Here is a 13808-nt window from a genome sequence, read left to right as displayed (position 1 = left end):
GACTTCACATATGAATTTGAAGGGACACAAACATTCAAAATATAGTACCCTCAAATATAAGAACCCTTGACTAAAGAGTCCAACGCAATTCTTGGCATAACATATATTTTAGAAATAACAGCCACTGGGACACCATCCAGTATTCAGTGTTGCCCAGTGCTGGACTCAGCCGTGTAGGGACAGTAATCCTTTTATCCCCTGGAATAGGGACCCTGGGCTTATCTTCCCCCACAGAGTCTGGAACTTTGTGGGATGTAGTAAAAAAAAATCTTGTTTTTGTCTTATTACCTTTTTTTTTTTGTTTAAGCAACAATTAGATCCCTCATGTTAGTTTTCTCACTAAGAGAAAGCTATCATTCTAAGAGGAAAAAAAAAAAGAGGAAACTGAGCAATATGAAGAATCACACGCCATACATACATACACATACATACATTACAGACCTCCTTGGGGAAAAATAATTAAACTTTGGACTTGTATTTCTATACCCCCAATTGATGATAGACCAAAGCCTAGGGTTCCTAGCCCCTGCCCACTCAGGTTTCAGAGAGGCCCAGGTGGGTTTTCATCTCACCAGTGGCTGCATAAACCTCCAGTCATCTTAGAAAGCCACAGAAAAGCAACTCAGTGAAGGGCGTCATTTGTTCTGTGTTGGGTTGCATCTGGCTGAGCTGTGTGCGAGTCTGAAGCCCGGATCCCGGGGCCCAGACGCTGTTGCTCCACACTGAGCTATGGTGCTTACTGTAGGCTTTTCCTCCATAATAAGCCTTGCTTGGTGCCTGCACTGACAGAGATGAAAGCCCAGGATGTGCAGTTGCTACTGTAGCTCTGTCAGTGAAGTGCGCACGATCTGCCGCCAGCTCTTGCAGGGCTGCAACTGTAAAACAGCGTGACTGTGAACACAGAGCTAGACGAGCATGACGCCTTCCCCTTTTCATCAAATGTGATGCAAAAAAAAAAAATCTGTGGTTTGACTCTTAAGTTTAGGGCTTTTCTTCATCAGAAGCCGTGGTTTATTAAGCCAAGTATTTTTAGTTTTCTAGATGCCTTGTGAACACAGAAATAATCTTTTCTTGTATTTTAATCAGCCAAAAATGTTGCTTAATTTTTAAACACGGACTTCATGTATAAAACAGGTTTCACACCAAGCTCTCCAACTTAACCCGTGGCGTGGAGACTTGAAATGTAATGAGACTTTCATTCCTTTATTCCTGTAGCCATTGAATGAATATTCATTACATATTGCCTCTACGTTTCATCTCAAGCATTAGGATAAATTTAAGAGGTGACCTCTGACCTTGGGGAATTTACAGTTTCCCCTGGAAGATCAAATGGGCATACACCAAAGAAAAACAATATGATTAATGCTCTAAGGGCATTAGGAGAGGCTGACATTTGGCCCAAGAAGATTTGATGGTTTTGAAAATGGGACATAGCCTCCCTTTTTGGCTTCTAGGAAATAAGCAAAGGTTTTCTTGAGTTTAATGTTCTTTTTTTTAAAGATTTTTTATTTATTTGAGAGAGAGAGAGCACAAGTGGGAAGGGCAGAAGGAGGGAGAGAAACTCAAGCAGACTCCCCACTGAGCAGGGAGCTTGACAAGGAGCTGGATCCCACGACCCCAAGATCATGACCTGAACTGAAACAAGTGCTGACACTTAACCGACTGACCACTCAAGCATCCCTTCAATTAAAATTCTTGAGGGAATATTCTGCATTCAATTATAATATTCTCAAGACAGTATTAAAAAAATGAGTGATGGGCATTAAGGAAGGCACTTACTGGGATGAGCACTGGGTCTTGTGTATATGTAATGAATCACAGAATTCTCCTAAAACCAGTAATGCACTGTATGTTAGCTAACTTGAATTTAAATTTTAAAAATTAATTAATTAAGTTTTTAAAACATAAAAAGGATGAGAAGAAGAGAGTCTAGGTTGGAGTAAACTGCTACCATCAGTTCCTAAAATCTTGGTATTTCAGAGTAGAAAGAGATCTGGGAAATGATGAATTTCCTCATCCTCTTATAGACAAGGAAACAGGCTCCGAGGAATTAAGTGACTTGCCCAAGCTAATGAATGACAGAGCCACAGCTCAAACAGAGGGTCCCTGGGCCCAGACATGATGTTTTCACCCTATACCATATAAAGAATATTTTTAAATTATATATAACATATATAATGTCTCTATAATTTTTAAACGTATATGTATTAAAATCTTAAGCTCATCATTGTTTTCTGTATGCAGTGGTCTTTTGCAGTCAAGGCAGAGTAGACGGAAGGTATATTTTTTTAAGATTTATTTATTTATTCATGAGAGACACACAGAGACGCAGAGACACAGGCAGAGGAAGACACAGGCTCCCCATAGGGAGCCAGCTGTGGGACTCGATTCCAGAACCCCAAGATCACAACCTAAACGGAAGGGAGACATTCAACCACTGAGCCACCCAGGCATCCCAACAGAAGGTATATTTCTGAAGCAGACTCGGAAGTCATCATGACTTATTTGCCACCCTTAACAAGTATCTGCAAGTATCTGACAGGGTGACAGACACATAAGAGGTCTTCACTGAACACTGATGAAATGACCATCAGTTAAAGAAATACTCCTGCTTCCCCTGAGATTCCAACAAGTCTCTAGAGAAAAAGATGGGAGCCTGCCTTGTGAGACATGGGAAGCCCAGGCAACAGGATTCTCCTTTTCCCAGAGAATCTGGAATCCTCTCACTACCAGGTTCCCTCTTTATTTGTCCAGTGAAAATGATAAGCCACTATAATTCCCATTTTTGTCACTTTGGGCTCTGATTAACCAGACCCTTGATGACTTCAGCCCTACTACTCCTTCTAAGATTTGGAAGAAAAAGTCATCCCTGTCCTGCTTATCTGGTCCTACCTGAGCATAAAATCCAGACCACTAAGCGGATTAACTTCATCAACTTCACAAATAAACCTTTTTCTTTGTAGAAAATGCCACTCATTAAGTAAGAAATTCCTGGGTCACCCAGATGGTGCAGTCGATTAAGTACCTGATTCCCTGATTCTTTATTTTGGCTCAGGTCATGATCTCAGTCGGGGTCATGAGATTGAGCCCCATGTAGGGCTCTGTGCAGGGCATGAAGTCTGCTTTAGATTCTCTCTATCCCTCTCTTTTTCCGTGTGCCTCTCCCTCCACCCTCACATGTGTACATGCTCTCTCTCTCTCTAAAATAAAAAATTCCTGTCGTGATGTATCCATATCTGTGGGGATAATAAAGTGCTCTAGAGGATGCCGTAAGAGTTAAATGGAAAAAGAAATGAAAACTATTTAACACAAGATTTGGCATATAATAAATGCTGAAGAAGTGTTGGCTTTTAAAAGTATTTTTATAATATGGTTTAATTTGCCTACACATTTATAGGGACCCAGTGGTCCTGTGGTATAAAGTGGTATACAGTAAAGAACTCCTAAAATCAACACGCCTGATTCTTATTACTGATCTTATTGGTTTGGGCATCAAATATTAAGCTTGAAATTCAGACTCATCTTAATAGGCACACCTTCTCTGTGGGAAAAAAACGATGCTGAATGGCAACCATAACAATGCCTGCCTTACACACATGCCCACCTCTCCTTCCCCACTTAATGCAGCCTTCATGCTTTAATCTGTCTGACTCCCCATCTGCCTTCCCGTAGATCCCCCCCAAGTCCCCACGCAGTTGGAAGACATCAGGGCGTTGCTTTCAGCCATTGGACCGAACCTTCCTTCAGTGCTGACATCTCCTCTGGGAGCACAGCTGGTCCTGGATCCTGGGAATTCCGCTCTCCTTGGTGAGTCCAGATCTCTGGAACATTGGGCAGAAATCCAGGGCTGGACAGGATTTATGGATGGGTGACTGCTTGCAGGTGGGGGGAGAGAGCAGTAGGGGGTGGCCAACAGGAAATCACTAAATTGCCTACAGAATCCAGACTCACCAGTGGAAACTTGGCTGACTTTCCATGTGAGGTGAGTGCAGACCTTAGTCTGGACTCAAGTTTGTCTAGATTCCAACATGGCTTCTTTCTGAATCCTCCTGGGTTAATGCCACAGTCCAGATCCTCTCAATCAGATTGACTCACTGTAAGTAAAGAGCAAAGCAGTAAAAATACCTCCTCTATCTCCTCTCCCCTTGCCACCCCTACCCCCAGAATGCCCCCATGACCTTCTCACAACTAAGCTAGAGCTATAATCAGCTCTCAAGGAGAGAAAGCTAGATAATTCTAGATTTAGGCTAGCTTCCTATATCCAGGGCCTGAAACCAACCCAGATGGACTCCTTAAGCAAGTGTTTAAATAACTTTACCAAGTACAGCTTCCCTGGCATCTGTCAATGGGAACTTTCACCAAGTTATTGTCCACATGGCTAGTGCTCACTGGTAGCAGAGAGAGGTTTACAAGAGCATCCATGTCCTGATACCTTCACAAGAATCATGGAGATGCCACAGGACCCTCAAGGTGGAAGAGAATAATTATCTGCCTTCAAAGTCCTGGAAACAAAAACCAGTCTACAAAATGGAGGAAATCTTCATGCTGACTCTTTGTGGTGCCAAATGTTAGTAATGGTAACTAAAATTATTCCCTTGGCTCAAAGCTAAAAGTTTCTCTTTTCTCTTCCCCATCACCCAGCAAGGAGCAAGAGGCAAAAAGGTACTAGTCATACTGGTGGCCACAAGGATTGGCATCTCTCGGATTACAAACAGAAAGATTAACTTCAGTTTTCATTATCATCTAAAATTAAGAATGTTCATCGTATATGAGCATAAGCTTATAATTTCTCTATTTCTGATCTGATCCTAAAAATAAGGCACATATAATGACAAGTAGCCCTTCTCCGTCTCCCATAACTTAAACAAACTTGGTGTTGAGTTTTTTCTGCATCATGTTAATCAGAATTCATAGAAGTTTCAAACTGCGTTTTTTTTGGCTTATAAATGGTAAATTTATTTCAAATTAAATGTGAGCATTGTAAACTTTTATTTTAGACACATCACTATGAGAAATTGTCATAAATATTAATCATAGCCCAGTCACTAACAGAATGTGCAGCAATTGTTTATTTTCAAGTTCAGTAACTCTTGGGTCATTCAGGTGCCATTCAGCATGCTGGAAAAATTAACCTGCTCATATTTTTTCCATGATAGTTTTACTTTCTTTTGCCCTTATTCTGGAATAATATTTTGTCTCATTGTAGCCATGAGCAATAAGAATTTATTGTGCTTTATGCCGCTGCATTCCATCACTAGTTTATAGTGCTTTGTTACCTTAGACTGGTATTTAAATCTAACAGTTGAGAGACATCATAATACCCTAGTTCACATCCAGACTGCTCCATTTTAATGCAACAGTGAGTCAGTAACCATAAAGTCTCTGAATGCAACTGCTTGGGCAACATGGACTCTAGTGGTAAATGTTGATGCTTCACCAGCACTGTAGAAGTAGGAGGGATCTACATGGAATTGTGGAGATGAGTTAAGAAATGATGCCAAGTATCAAGACTCTAAGAAGTCAGTCATTTGAAACAGACCAGGGCCTAACTAATGCTTTGGAGCTGAGCACAAAAGGTTGGGTGGGATTCACATATGCAGCAAGGAAGGGAAATAGGCATTGAGGGAATAGAAGATACCATCAGCCTGGTGTTGATAATGTGTGGGATATATATCAGGTATCTGTGCAGAAATAGCTATAAAATAGCACTGCTTTAAAAGTGATGATGGGCAGTTAAACTGTGTTAGAAACTAGGTCATTTGAAGGAACAAGGCTTGGCCAGAGCTTGTCCACTCCAATTGAGCTTGAACCCTCACCCCAAGAATTCGAATACCCTCCTCCATCTTGAGCCTCCCCAGCTATTGACTCATCCTGATCTGGTAGTCTGGTTGCTCTTTTTGGACTGGTTCCCATGCCTGGCTCCTGTTGGTAGCCCTTTTACACCATGTTGCCTGCTCTGGGTACAAAAATAGGTCAGGGAGGCAAGTCTGTATAGGGTTGCTGAGAGCTTAGAATGGTAAACAGTGTCAAAATGTGGAGGACCTTGATTATTAGACTGGAGAAATAGATTTACTATGTGGGACAGATCTTTAGGGGGTTTTTAAGTAGGAGAATGATATAGTAAAAGTAATATTTGAAAGAATTAATCTGGTATTCTGTAAGGGTAATCAATAGCAGGAGCAATTTAAGGAAGAAGCCCTATTTTGAGCCTAACGATGTTCTAGACCAGGATGGAAATAGGTGGCCATAATACTGTTAATTGCCCCTTCCACAACCCACACATCTCCAATCAATCATACTATCTTTTTCATTTAGCCCAGGTGCTGCCTTGGAATTCATTCTAACATTCCCACCAAGCATGGTGGCAGTCGATATATAGGATAAAAGCCATTTGCCAATCCTGCCGTGGCCAGTAAATAGTGACATTCCTGTGTATTCTCCCATTGATGAGATTAGTTTTCTGAATCTGTTGGCTCTGACAGATTCAGAGAACTTCAAGATTCTGTGGCACAGGTGGGGATAATAACTCATGGACCTTGATTCTCATGTTTTCATGGAAAAGAGAAAAGAAGGGAGATCGGCAGTTTTTTTAAAGCCATATATTAAAGTTAACTCTTCTCTGTTAAGACCCAAGTGTTGAGATTCCCATTATGTGATTTTATTCCAGAAATGACTATTTTAGTTGACAGACATTCTGGCATTGATTTCACTTCAAGCCATTGTGGGAACTTTCAATAAGGAATGTACATCGAGCAACACAGGCATAGGGCCCTGTAGGCCTCACTTTCCATAACTGTAAGTGAAATCTTGGGACCAGGGAATCCATTTTTGCTCTCACACATACAGCTCTTTGCTGTATGACACAGACATGGAATATAGCCAGTGGAGGCTCAACTGAGCAGAGTGGACCCAGCCTAACCAGTTCCATTTTCCTAGACAAGATGGGTGCTAATTTTCTGTCCGTATTTTACAGCTTTTCTTCCCGCTGGGAGGCCTGAACTGTGACAACTGCTATAGAGGGCAAGGTCCATGCCACCTTCCTTTCATGGTCTGAGTCTAGGTCCCAGGGCTCCAATTTTAGAGCAGCAGTATCTCAGGCCTCCCCATAAACCTACACACTTTTGCAGTCTTCTGTTCAATTTTGGGGGTTTTCTAAGACTCAAAATTAATGTCTCACAGTATCATTTATAGGGCATTAGCATTAGTATTATGCAAAAACTAATGTTTGCTAGTCATTTGCATTCATTTATGAGTTGCCTGTCAGGTCCTTTGTTCATTTATTGATAGGTATTTATCTTATTTTAATGATTTATAAGATACAATACATATTTATATATGTTAGACATACATTTGACACAAAAGTTTTTTAACAGCCTAAGAAATAATTGGCATTGGCATAAATGAGTAACATATATTTAAAGTCTAAAGTTTGATGTTCTAATACATGGATACACCTATGAAACCATCACTACAGTCAATGAAATGAACATATTCATCATCCACAAAAGTTACCTCAATGCCCTTTTATAAAATCATGCCTTGGGGCACTGGGTGAATCAGTGGTTGAGCACCTGCCTTTGGCTCAGGTCGTGATCCCAGAGGTCCTGGGATTGAGTCCCACATCAGGCTCCCCAAAGGGAGCCTGCTTCTCCCTCTGCCTGTGTCTCTGCCTCTCTCTGTATGTCTTTCATGAATGAATGAAAGAATGAATGAATGAATAAATAAATAAATAAATAAATAAATAAATAAATAAATAAATAACTTTTTTAAAAAAATCATGCCTTCACACTCTTGCCCCACCACATGTCTACCCCCAGCAACCATCGATCTGCTTTCGGCATAGATAAATTAGATTAGATTTCTAGAATGTCTTATACAAGGACTCATACTTTGGGAAGAATGGCTTCTTTCACTCAGGATAATTATTTTGGCATTCATCCATATTGTAACGTGCGTCAACAGTGCATGTTCCTATCAACTAATGTTCCATTGTAGAGATGGACTACAGTTTGTTTAATCACCTACTTGTTGAGGGACAGAATGGTCATTTCCAGTTTCTGGTTGTTACAAAAGAAGTTGCTATAGGTATTCATCTACTCATCTTTGTATGGACTTACACTTTCATTTCTCTTGATTAAACACCTAGAAGTGACATGGCTGGATCACATAATAGGTGTTTGTTTAACATTTTAAGAAACAGCCAGACTGTTTTCCAAACAGTCTTCCAGACTTTTTCCAAAGTAGTTGGATTACTTTACATTCCCACCAGCAGTGTCTGACAGTTTAGTTTCTCCACATTCTCAAAAGTACTTGCTACAGTCAGTCTTTTTAATTTTAGACATTCTGTTAGATCTGCAGTGGTTTCTTTTTGTGATTTTATTTTATGTTTTCCTGATAGGTAATAGTGTTGAGCATCTTTTCCTGTACTATTTGCCATCCTGATTTCATGTTGGGTGAAGTGTCTATTCAGTTTTTCCCTGCTTTTTTAAATTGGGTTGTTTGTTTACATATTGAATTTTGATAGTTCTCTATATACTTTAAATTCAAGTCTTTTATCAGATAAATAAGTTTCCAAATATTTTGTCCCAGTCAGTCGTTGTCTTTTTACTCTTTTAGTGTCTTTCAAAAAGCAGAATATGGGATCCCTGGGTGGCGCAGCGGTTTGGCGCCTGCCTTTGACCCAAGGCGCGATCCTGGAGACCCGGGATCGAATCCCACGTCGGGCTCCTGGTGCATGGAGCCTGCTTCTCACTCTGCCTGTGTCTCTGCCTCTCTCTCTCTCTCTGTATGACTATCGTAAATTAAAAAAAAAAAAAAGCAGAATATTTTAATTTTAATGAAGTTCAACCTATTCATTCCTTTCTTTTATAGGTGGTTCTTTTGCTATTGTATTCAGGAAATTTTGCCTACTCCAAGGTACCAAAGATCTTCTCTCATGTTTTCTTCCAGAGGCTTTATATCCATATTGTATAGATTTAGGTTTAACAGTTAGGTCTATAATTTCCTTTGAGTTTGTTTTTACCTAAGATGTGAGGTATATATTGAAGTTCATTCTTATGCATATGGTTACCCAAAGTGTTCCACTACCATTTGTTGAAAAGGTTATTCTTTCTCCACTGAATTGCCTTGGCACCTTTGTAGAAAATCAGTTGTCATTATATGTGTGGGTATATTTCCAGACCATTCTGTTTCAGTGATATATTTGTCTCTTTACACCAATACCACACATAGTTATAGTCTCTATACACCAATACCACATTCTGCCCAACAACTTATGAATCATGAGGCTTTCCAGCCTGGCTGATAGGAACAGGTGCTATTCTGTACCTCTGTGAGCACCAGAAACTGCTACCTCTAATTCTTTCCCTTTTTTCTGCCTCTGGTAGTCCTTTACATGCATACACGGATGGGCATTTTACTGAATACTCAAGGGGGATCTTCTGCAGATTTTAGGAATTCATTTATTCATTTCCTGTCTCTGTGCATTCCTCTCTTCTCTGATACTCCTTTCTGTAAGCTGGAGTCACCTTGTCCTCCCTGTGCATTCAGGTCCCTCTCCTAAACTCACAAGTCCACTGGGCACCACCTGGGTTTCCCTGTGTTGCAGCCTGGAAACTCTCAAGGCACTGAGCTGCAGCAGCATTATTCTGTTTCCTATTTCTTAGGGATCAGTGTCCTTCACTGCCTAATGTCTAGTGTCTTGAAAACCATTGCTGCTTATACTTTGTTCATTTTTTATTATTTTAAGCAGAAAAGCAAATTTAGTCTCTTACTCCATTTTGAAACAAGCATACAGATATGTGTATATATGTGTGTGTGTATACATATAAATTATATATACACACACATAAATATGATGTGTATGTTTTAAATATTTGCCTAGACTAAGCTGATACCCAGATTTGGAAATCACATTCTAGAATTATTACATAAACACTTTTAAGAGATAATGTCTCACGGGTGGCAAACTATAATCCCTGGGCCAAATCTAGGTCGCCACTTATTTTGGTAAATAAAATTTTATTGGCATACAGCCATGCCCATTTATTTACCTATGTATTGTCTATGACTTCTTTCACTCAATAATGAGAGAGTCAAATACTTGTGACAGAAACCATATGGCCCAGGAGCCTAAAATATTTCCTTTCTAGTCCTTTACAGAAAATGCTTGCTAATCACTAATCCATCCACTTCATTATGTAAAAGGATACCAAGGTCTACAGTGGGGATCACACATCTATTTCTGAGGAGGACCGTACTCAGCCCCGTACTACTCTGTCCTCTATCCTGTCACCAGATTAGGCTTTCTCCATGAAGTAAAAGAGCCTAAAAGAAAAATGCAATGCAACAAACCTAATTTATAGTAGTAGAGATCTTTCTCAGGAAGACTAGGAAAGAGAAAATCTGAATTATAAATATCCCTAGATTTTTTTCAAAATTGGATGACCTTGGGTACTTCCAGGAACAAAACACACAATTATATATGGCTTACAAAAAACAGTTCAGTCTCTTATCTCAACCTATATTATTTAGGTCCAGAACCTATTAGGATGTCTCTCAGAATATATCCACAGGATTTAGTCTGCCCCCTTATATTTAGTCCCAAACTCTCCTTCCTCATGAGTGAGCAAGCCGTGATGCCCCAGTCAGAGGGACTCCTGGCTTCTGTATCAGAACCTCATGTCATGCTAGTTCCCCCAGAGAACCAAACAGCCCAAACCTTTCCTTGTCCCTTGTGATTTACCAAGAAGAGAGAGATTCAGGCATTCAAAGCTGGGTTTGCAAAGTAAAGTTTTTCCATGAAAGAAGTTATTGTGCCTGGCCCCTCTCCCCAGCCGGGAGCTCAAGGGTCACAGCCAACACACACAGCAGCCTCTCAGCAGCATCAGCAGGCTCCCCACAGCCCTGCATGGTAACAGTTCTACTTCTCAGAGCCCTTTCAGTCCTGGAGAAGCGAGGCAGTGAGGCCAAGGCCCACACACCACTGCCAGGTGGTGGTGTTTTCCTTCTGACCACCTGAAATGGGCAGCCTGCACATTTTCTTCTCTATCCATTTGAAGTGTTGAGAATTGCAGAGCATGGCTGGTATCAATGTAGTTCCTACAAATCATACCACACCAATGAAGGAGCTGTGGCTGGAATATGTAGGACCAGGTCTGGAGTCTAAGGTGGAATTTATAATCATTGTTCTCATGTAAACCCCTCAGGGTAGGAAGATGTTTCAGAAAACAGTTGAATAAATATTAATGTTCAGAGTTGAAAGCCTTAGTAAAGGGCCTAAGTAGCCAGTACCTCAAAGATAGATCAGTTTGCTCATTGAATAAATATTTATTGAGTGTCTATTATGTGCTAGACACTATGCCAGGGCCAGGAATAACAGTAAATAAGATAGACAAACCTAGCTGTCATTCACTCACTCAAAAAAAAATTATTGAGCATTTACTATGCATTAGGCACTGGCCTAGATCTGAAGATACAATAATGACCATGCACCCTGCCCTTGGGTGGTTTGAATTCTGGTGGAGGCACTTTGCGTCGGGTTGAGGGAGTTGTTCAAGAATACTGTGATCAAAAGAGCAAGAACTGGTGCTTTGGGGACATCTGACAGGGCATCACCCTTGGTCTGAACTTTAGGCAAGGTTTCTTGAGGAGGGGATATTTGAGCTGAGATAAAAAGAGAGGCTGGAAGTTACCCAAGTGAAGACAGAGCATTCCAGACAGAGACCCAGAGCTTTTGAAGGCAGAGGAAGCAAGAAAGCCTCGAGCATTTAAGGAAGCATCACAGCAGTAGCTAGGGGGAGCACAGCCTAAGATGAAAGTAGAGAGAGAAGTAGAAGCTGGCACTCTGTGAGCCCTGGTGAGACTTTCACACTTTGCACTAATTGCAAATGGAAGTCTTCAAGTGGTTTAAAAGCAGGAGAGAGACATCATTTGATTTGTGTATTTAAAATCTTGTTCTGAAAAAAAAATTAAAATTAAAAAATAAAATAAAATCTTGTTCTGGCTACTGGGCAGGGGATGGGCTCCAGGGAAGAGACTAGAGAGAGTCCACCATTTAGGAAGTATTTCAGGTAAGAGAGAACCATGGGTGAGAGTAGAGAACTGGAGAGAATGGAAAGAAGTGAAAAAATTCAGGGATGTGTAGGTTGCAACACCAACAGGACTTGGTAAGTAGGTTAACATTGGGGTGGGGGCAAAGGTAGCCCATACAATTCTCTGTAAAACTCATGTACTTCCTATGTGCTGATGACACATTACAGACTACTCAAGTCAATGTGGTAGAGTAAAATGGAGAACTGCCTAGGTGTACAACTATAGAAAGTGTTGTGAAAGGATAGTCAAAGCTTCTGTTATTAAATCCTGGTTCATTCCCTTAGCACACACCTATCCAGTCTCCACTTGATGCTGGGTCCTGTGCCCTCTCCCAGCGTTGGAGGAGCTCAGAAGCAGTGGGAGAAAAAAAAAAAGAAGAAGAAGAAGAAGCAGTGGGAGAGAGAGAAAAGACAGTCCCGGGTGAGAAAAAGCTCTAAAGAGTTGCAGAAAAAGCCAAAGGGAACAGGGGAGGAAAGACCCCTTATTCTAGTGAAGGGAAAATCAGAGCAGGCTTCGGAGAGGAACTGTGCAAACTCAGTCTGAAGTGATGAATAAAAGCATTCCAAGCACCGATGCAACTGAGCAAGTATGGGCACCACGTTCTGTTCTCTGTTCTGGGCACCACAGAAGGCACTAGGGATGCAGCAGAGCACAAAATAAAATTCCGCCCTCTCACACAGCTTTCATTGCACTAAGGGAAATAGAGAGTAAACACAATGAAGTAAATGACTAGTGGTATGGAAGGTATGAAAGGTATAGTATATTAGATAAGTGTTCCGGGAAAAAATAAAGCAGGGCAGGAAGGATAGATAGTGCCTATGTGGGAACAAGGATGCAATTTTAAATTCAACTGGCAAGACAGGATTCATGAAGAAAGCTGCCTTTGAGCAAAGACTTGAACATGAGCTGTTGAGCCTTGCATGTGTCTAGAGGATGAGAAGAAGGGGGGGGATGAGGGGTGGGGAGAGGAGAGGAGGCAGTGGAAGGGCCATGGCAAGGACATGCCTAGTATGTTCAAGGAACAACAAAGAAGCTAGTGTAGGAATGGAGTCATTCGGGTTGTTTGTGGGAGAGAGAAGATCAGAGGCGTAACAAGGCCGAGGGCAAATTGTGTAAGGCCTTGTAAATGATCATGTTAAAATAACACTGAGAGAAAAAAACTATAAATGCCCAAATTTATAAACAGACTCAATATCGCATGGAGCATCATGAGCTTTTCCAGGATTAGGCGACGGCAGGCAGAAGTGATTTCTTTTATTGGAAACTATGTGGCCAACTGAATATTATATAGCTGACTCTAGTAAAACAGAGGTTTATCAGGCTGGCTCTGGTACAAGCCAATATTGCTGACTTAATTTGACTCACATGTGTTGGGCACCTGCTACATCTACCTGGCCCTGAGCTGGGCTTCTGCAGGCACGTGCCTGGCCATTTCCTTCATCTAGGAAAAGGTTCCCAATTGCACTAGAGTCCCCTAAGAAGTTTAAAAAAAATACCCCCTGAGGCCAACTAAGACAGAATCTCTGGGGGGTAGAGGTCCCCAACAATACTTTAAAAAACTGATTCTCAGAGCTTGAATGCGCATTAAAAGTCACTTCGACATCTTTTTCTTCTCATGTTGAGGCTGATGTGGGGAAATGGTAGGCTTTATCATTTAAAAAAATTTAGCCTGACATTCAAGACTCCTTGCTATTTTATTTTTTTAATTTATTTAT

The 13808-nt window shown here is 40.9% G+C and overlaps 1 protein-coding gene across 1 annotated transcript in view; it reads left to right on the top strand.

Annotated features, from left to right (window-relative positions):
- Positions 1 to 13808, top strand: part of ADAMTSL1 (ADAMTS like 1) — a 379096-nt gene that overhangs the window by 304498 nt on the left and 60790 nt on the right. Inside the window, 1 exon segment of the mRNA XM_055302598.1 lies at positions 3673 to 3807. Coding sequence (XP_055158573.1) covers positions 3673 to 3807 — 135 coding nt within the window.

The sequence above is a fragment of the Nyctereutes procyonoides genome, unplaced genomic scaffold (assembly GCF_905146905.1).
Source record: "Nyctereutes procyonoides isolate TBG_1078 unplaced genomic scaffold, NYPRO_anot_genome, whole genome shotgun sequence".
Classification (NCBI taxonomy): Eukaryota; Metazoa; Chordata; class Mammalia; order Carnivora; family Canidae; genus Nyctereutes; species Nyctereutes procyonoides.
This window is presented reverse-complemented; position numbering and strand designations above follow the sequence as displayed.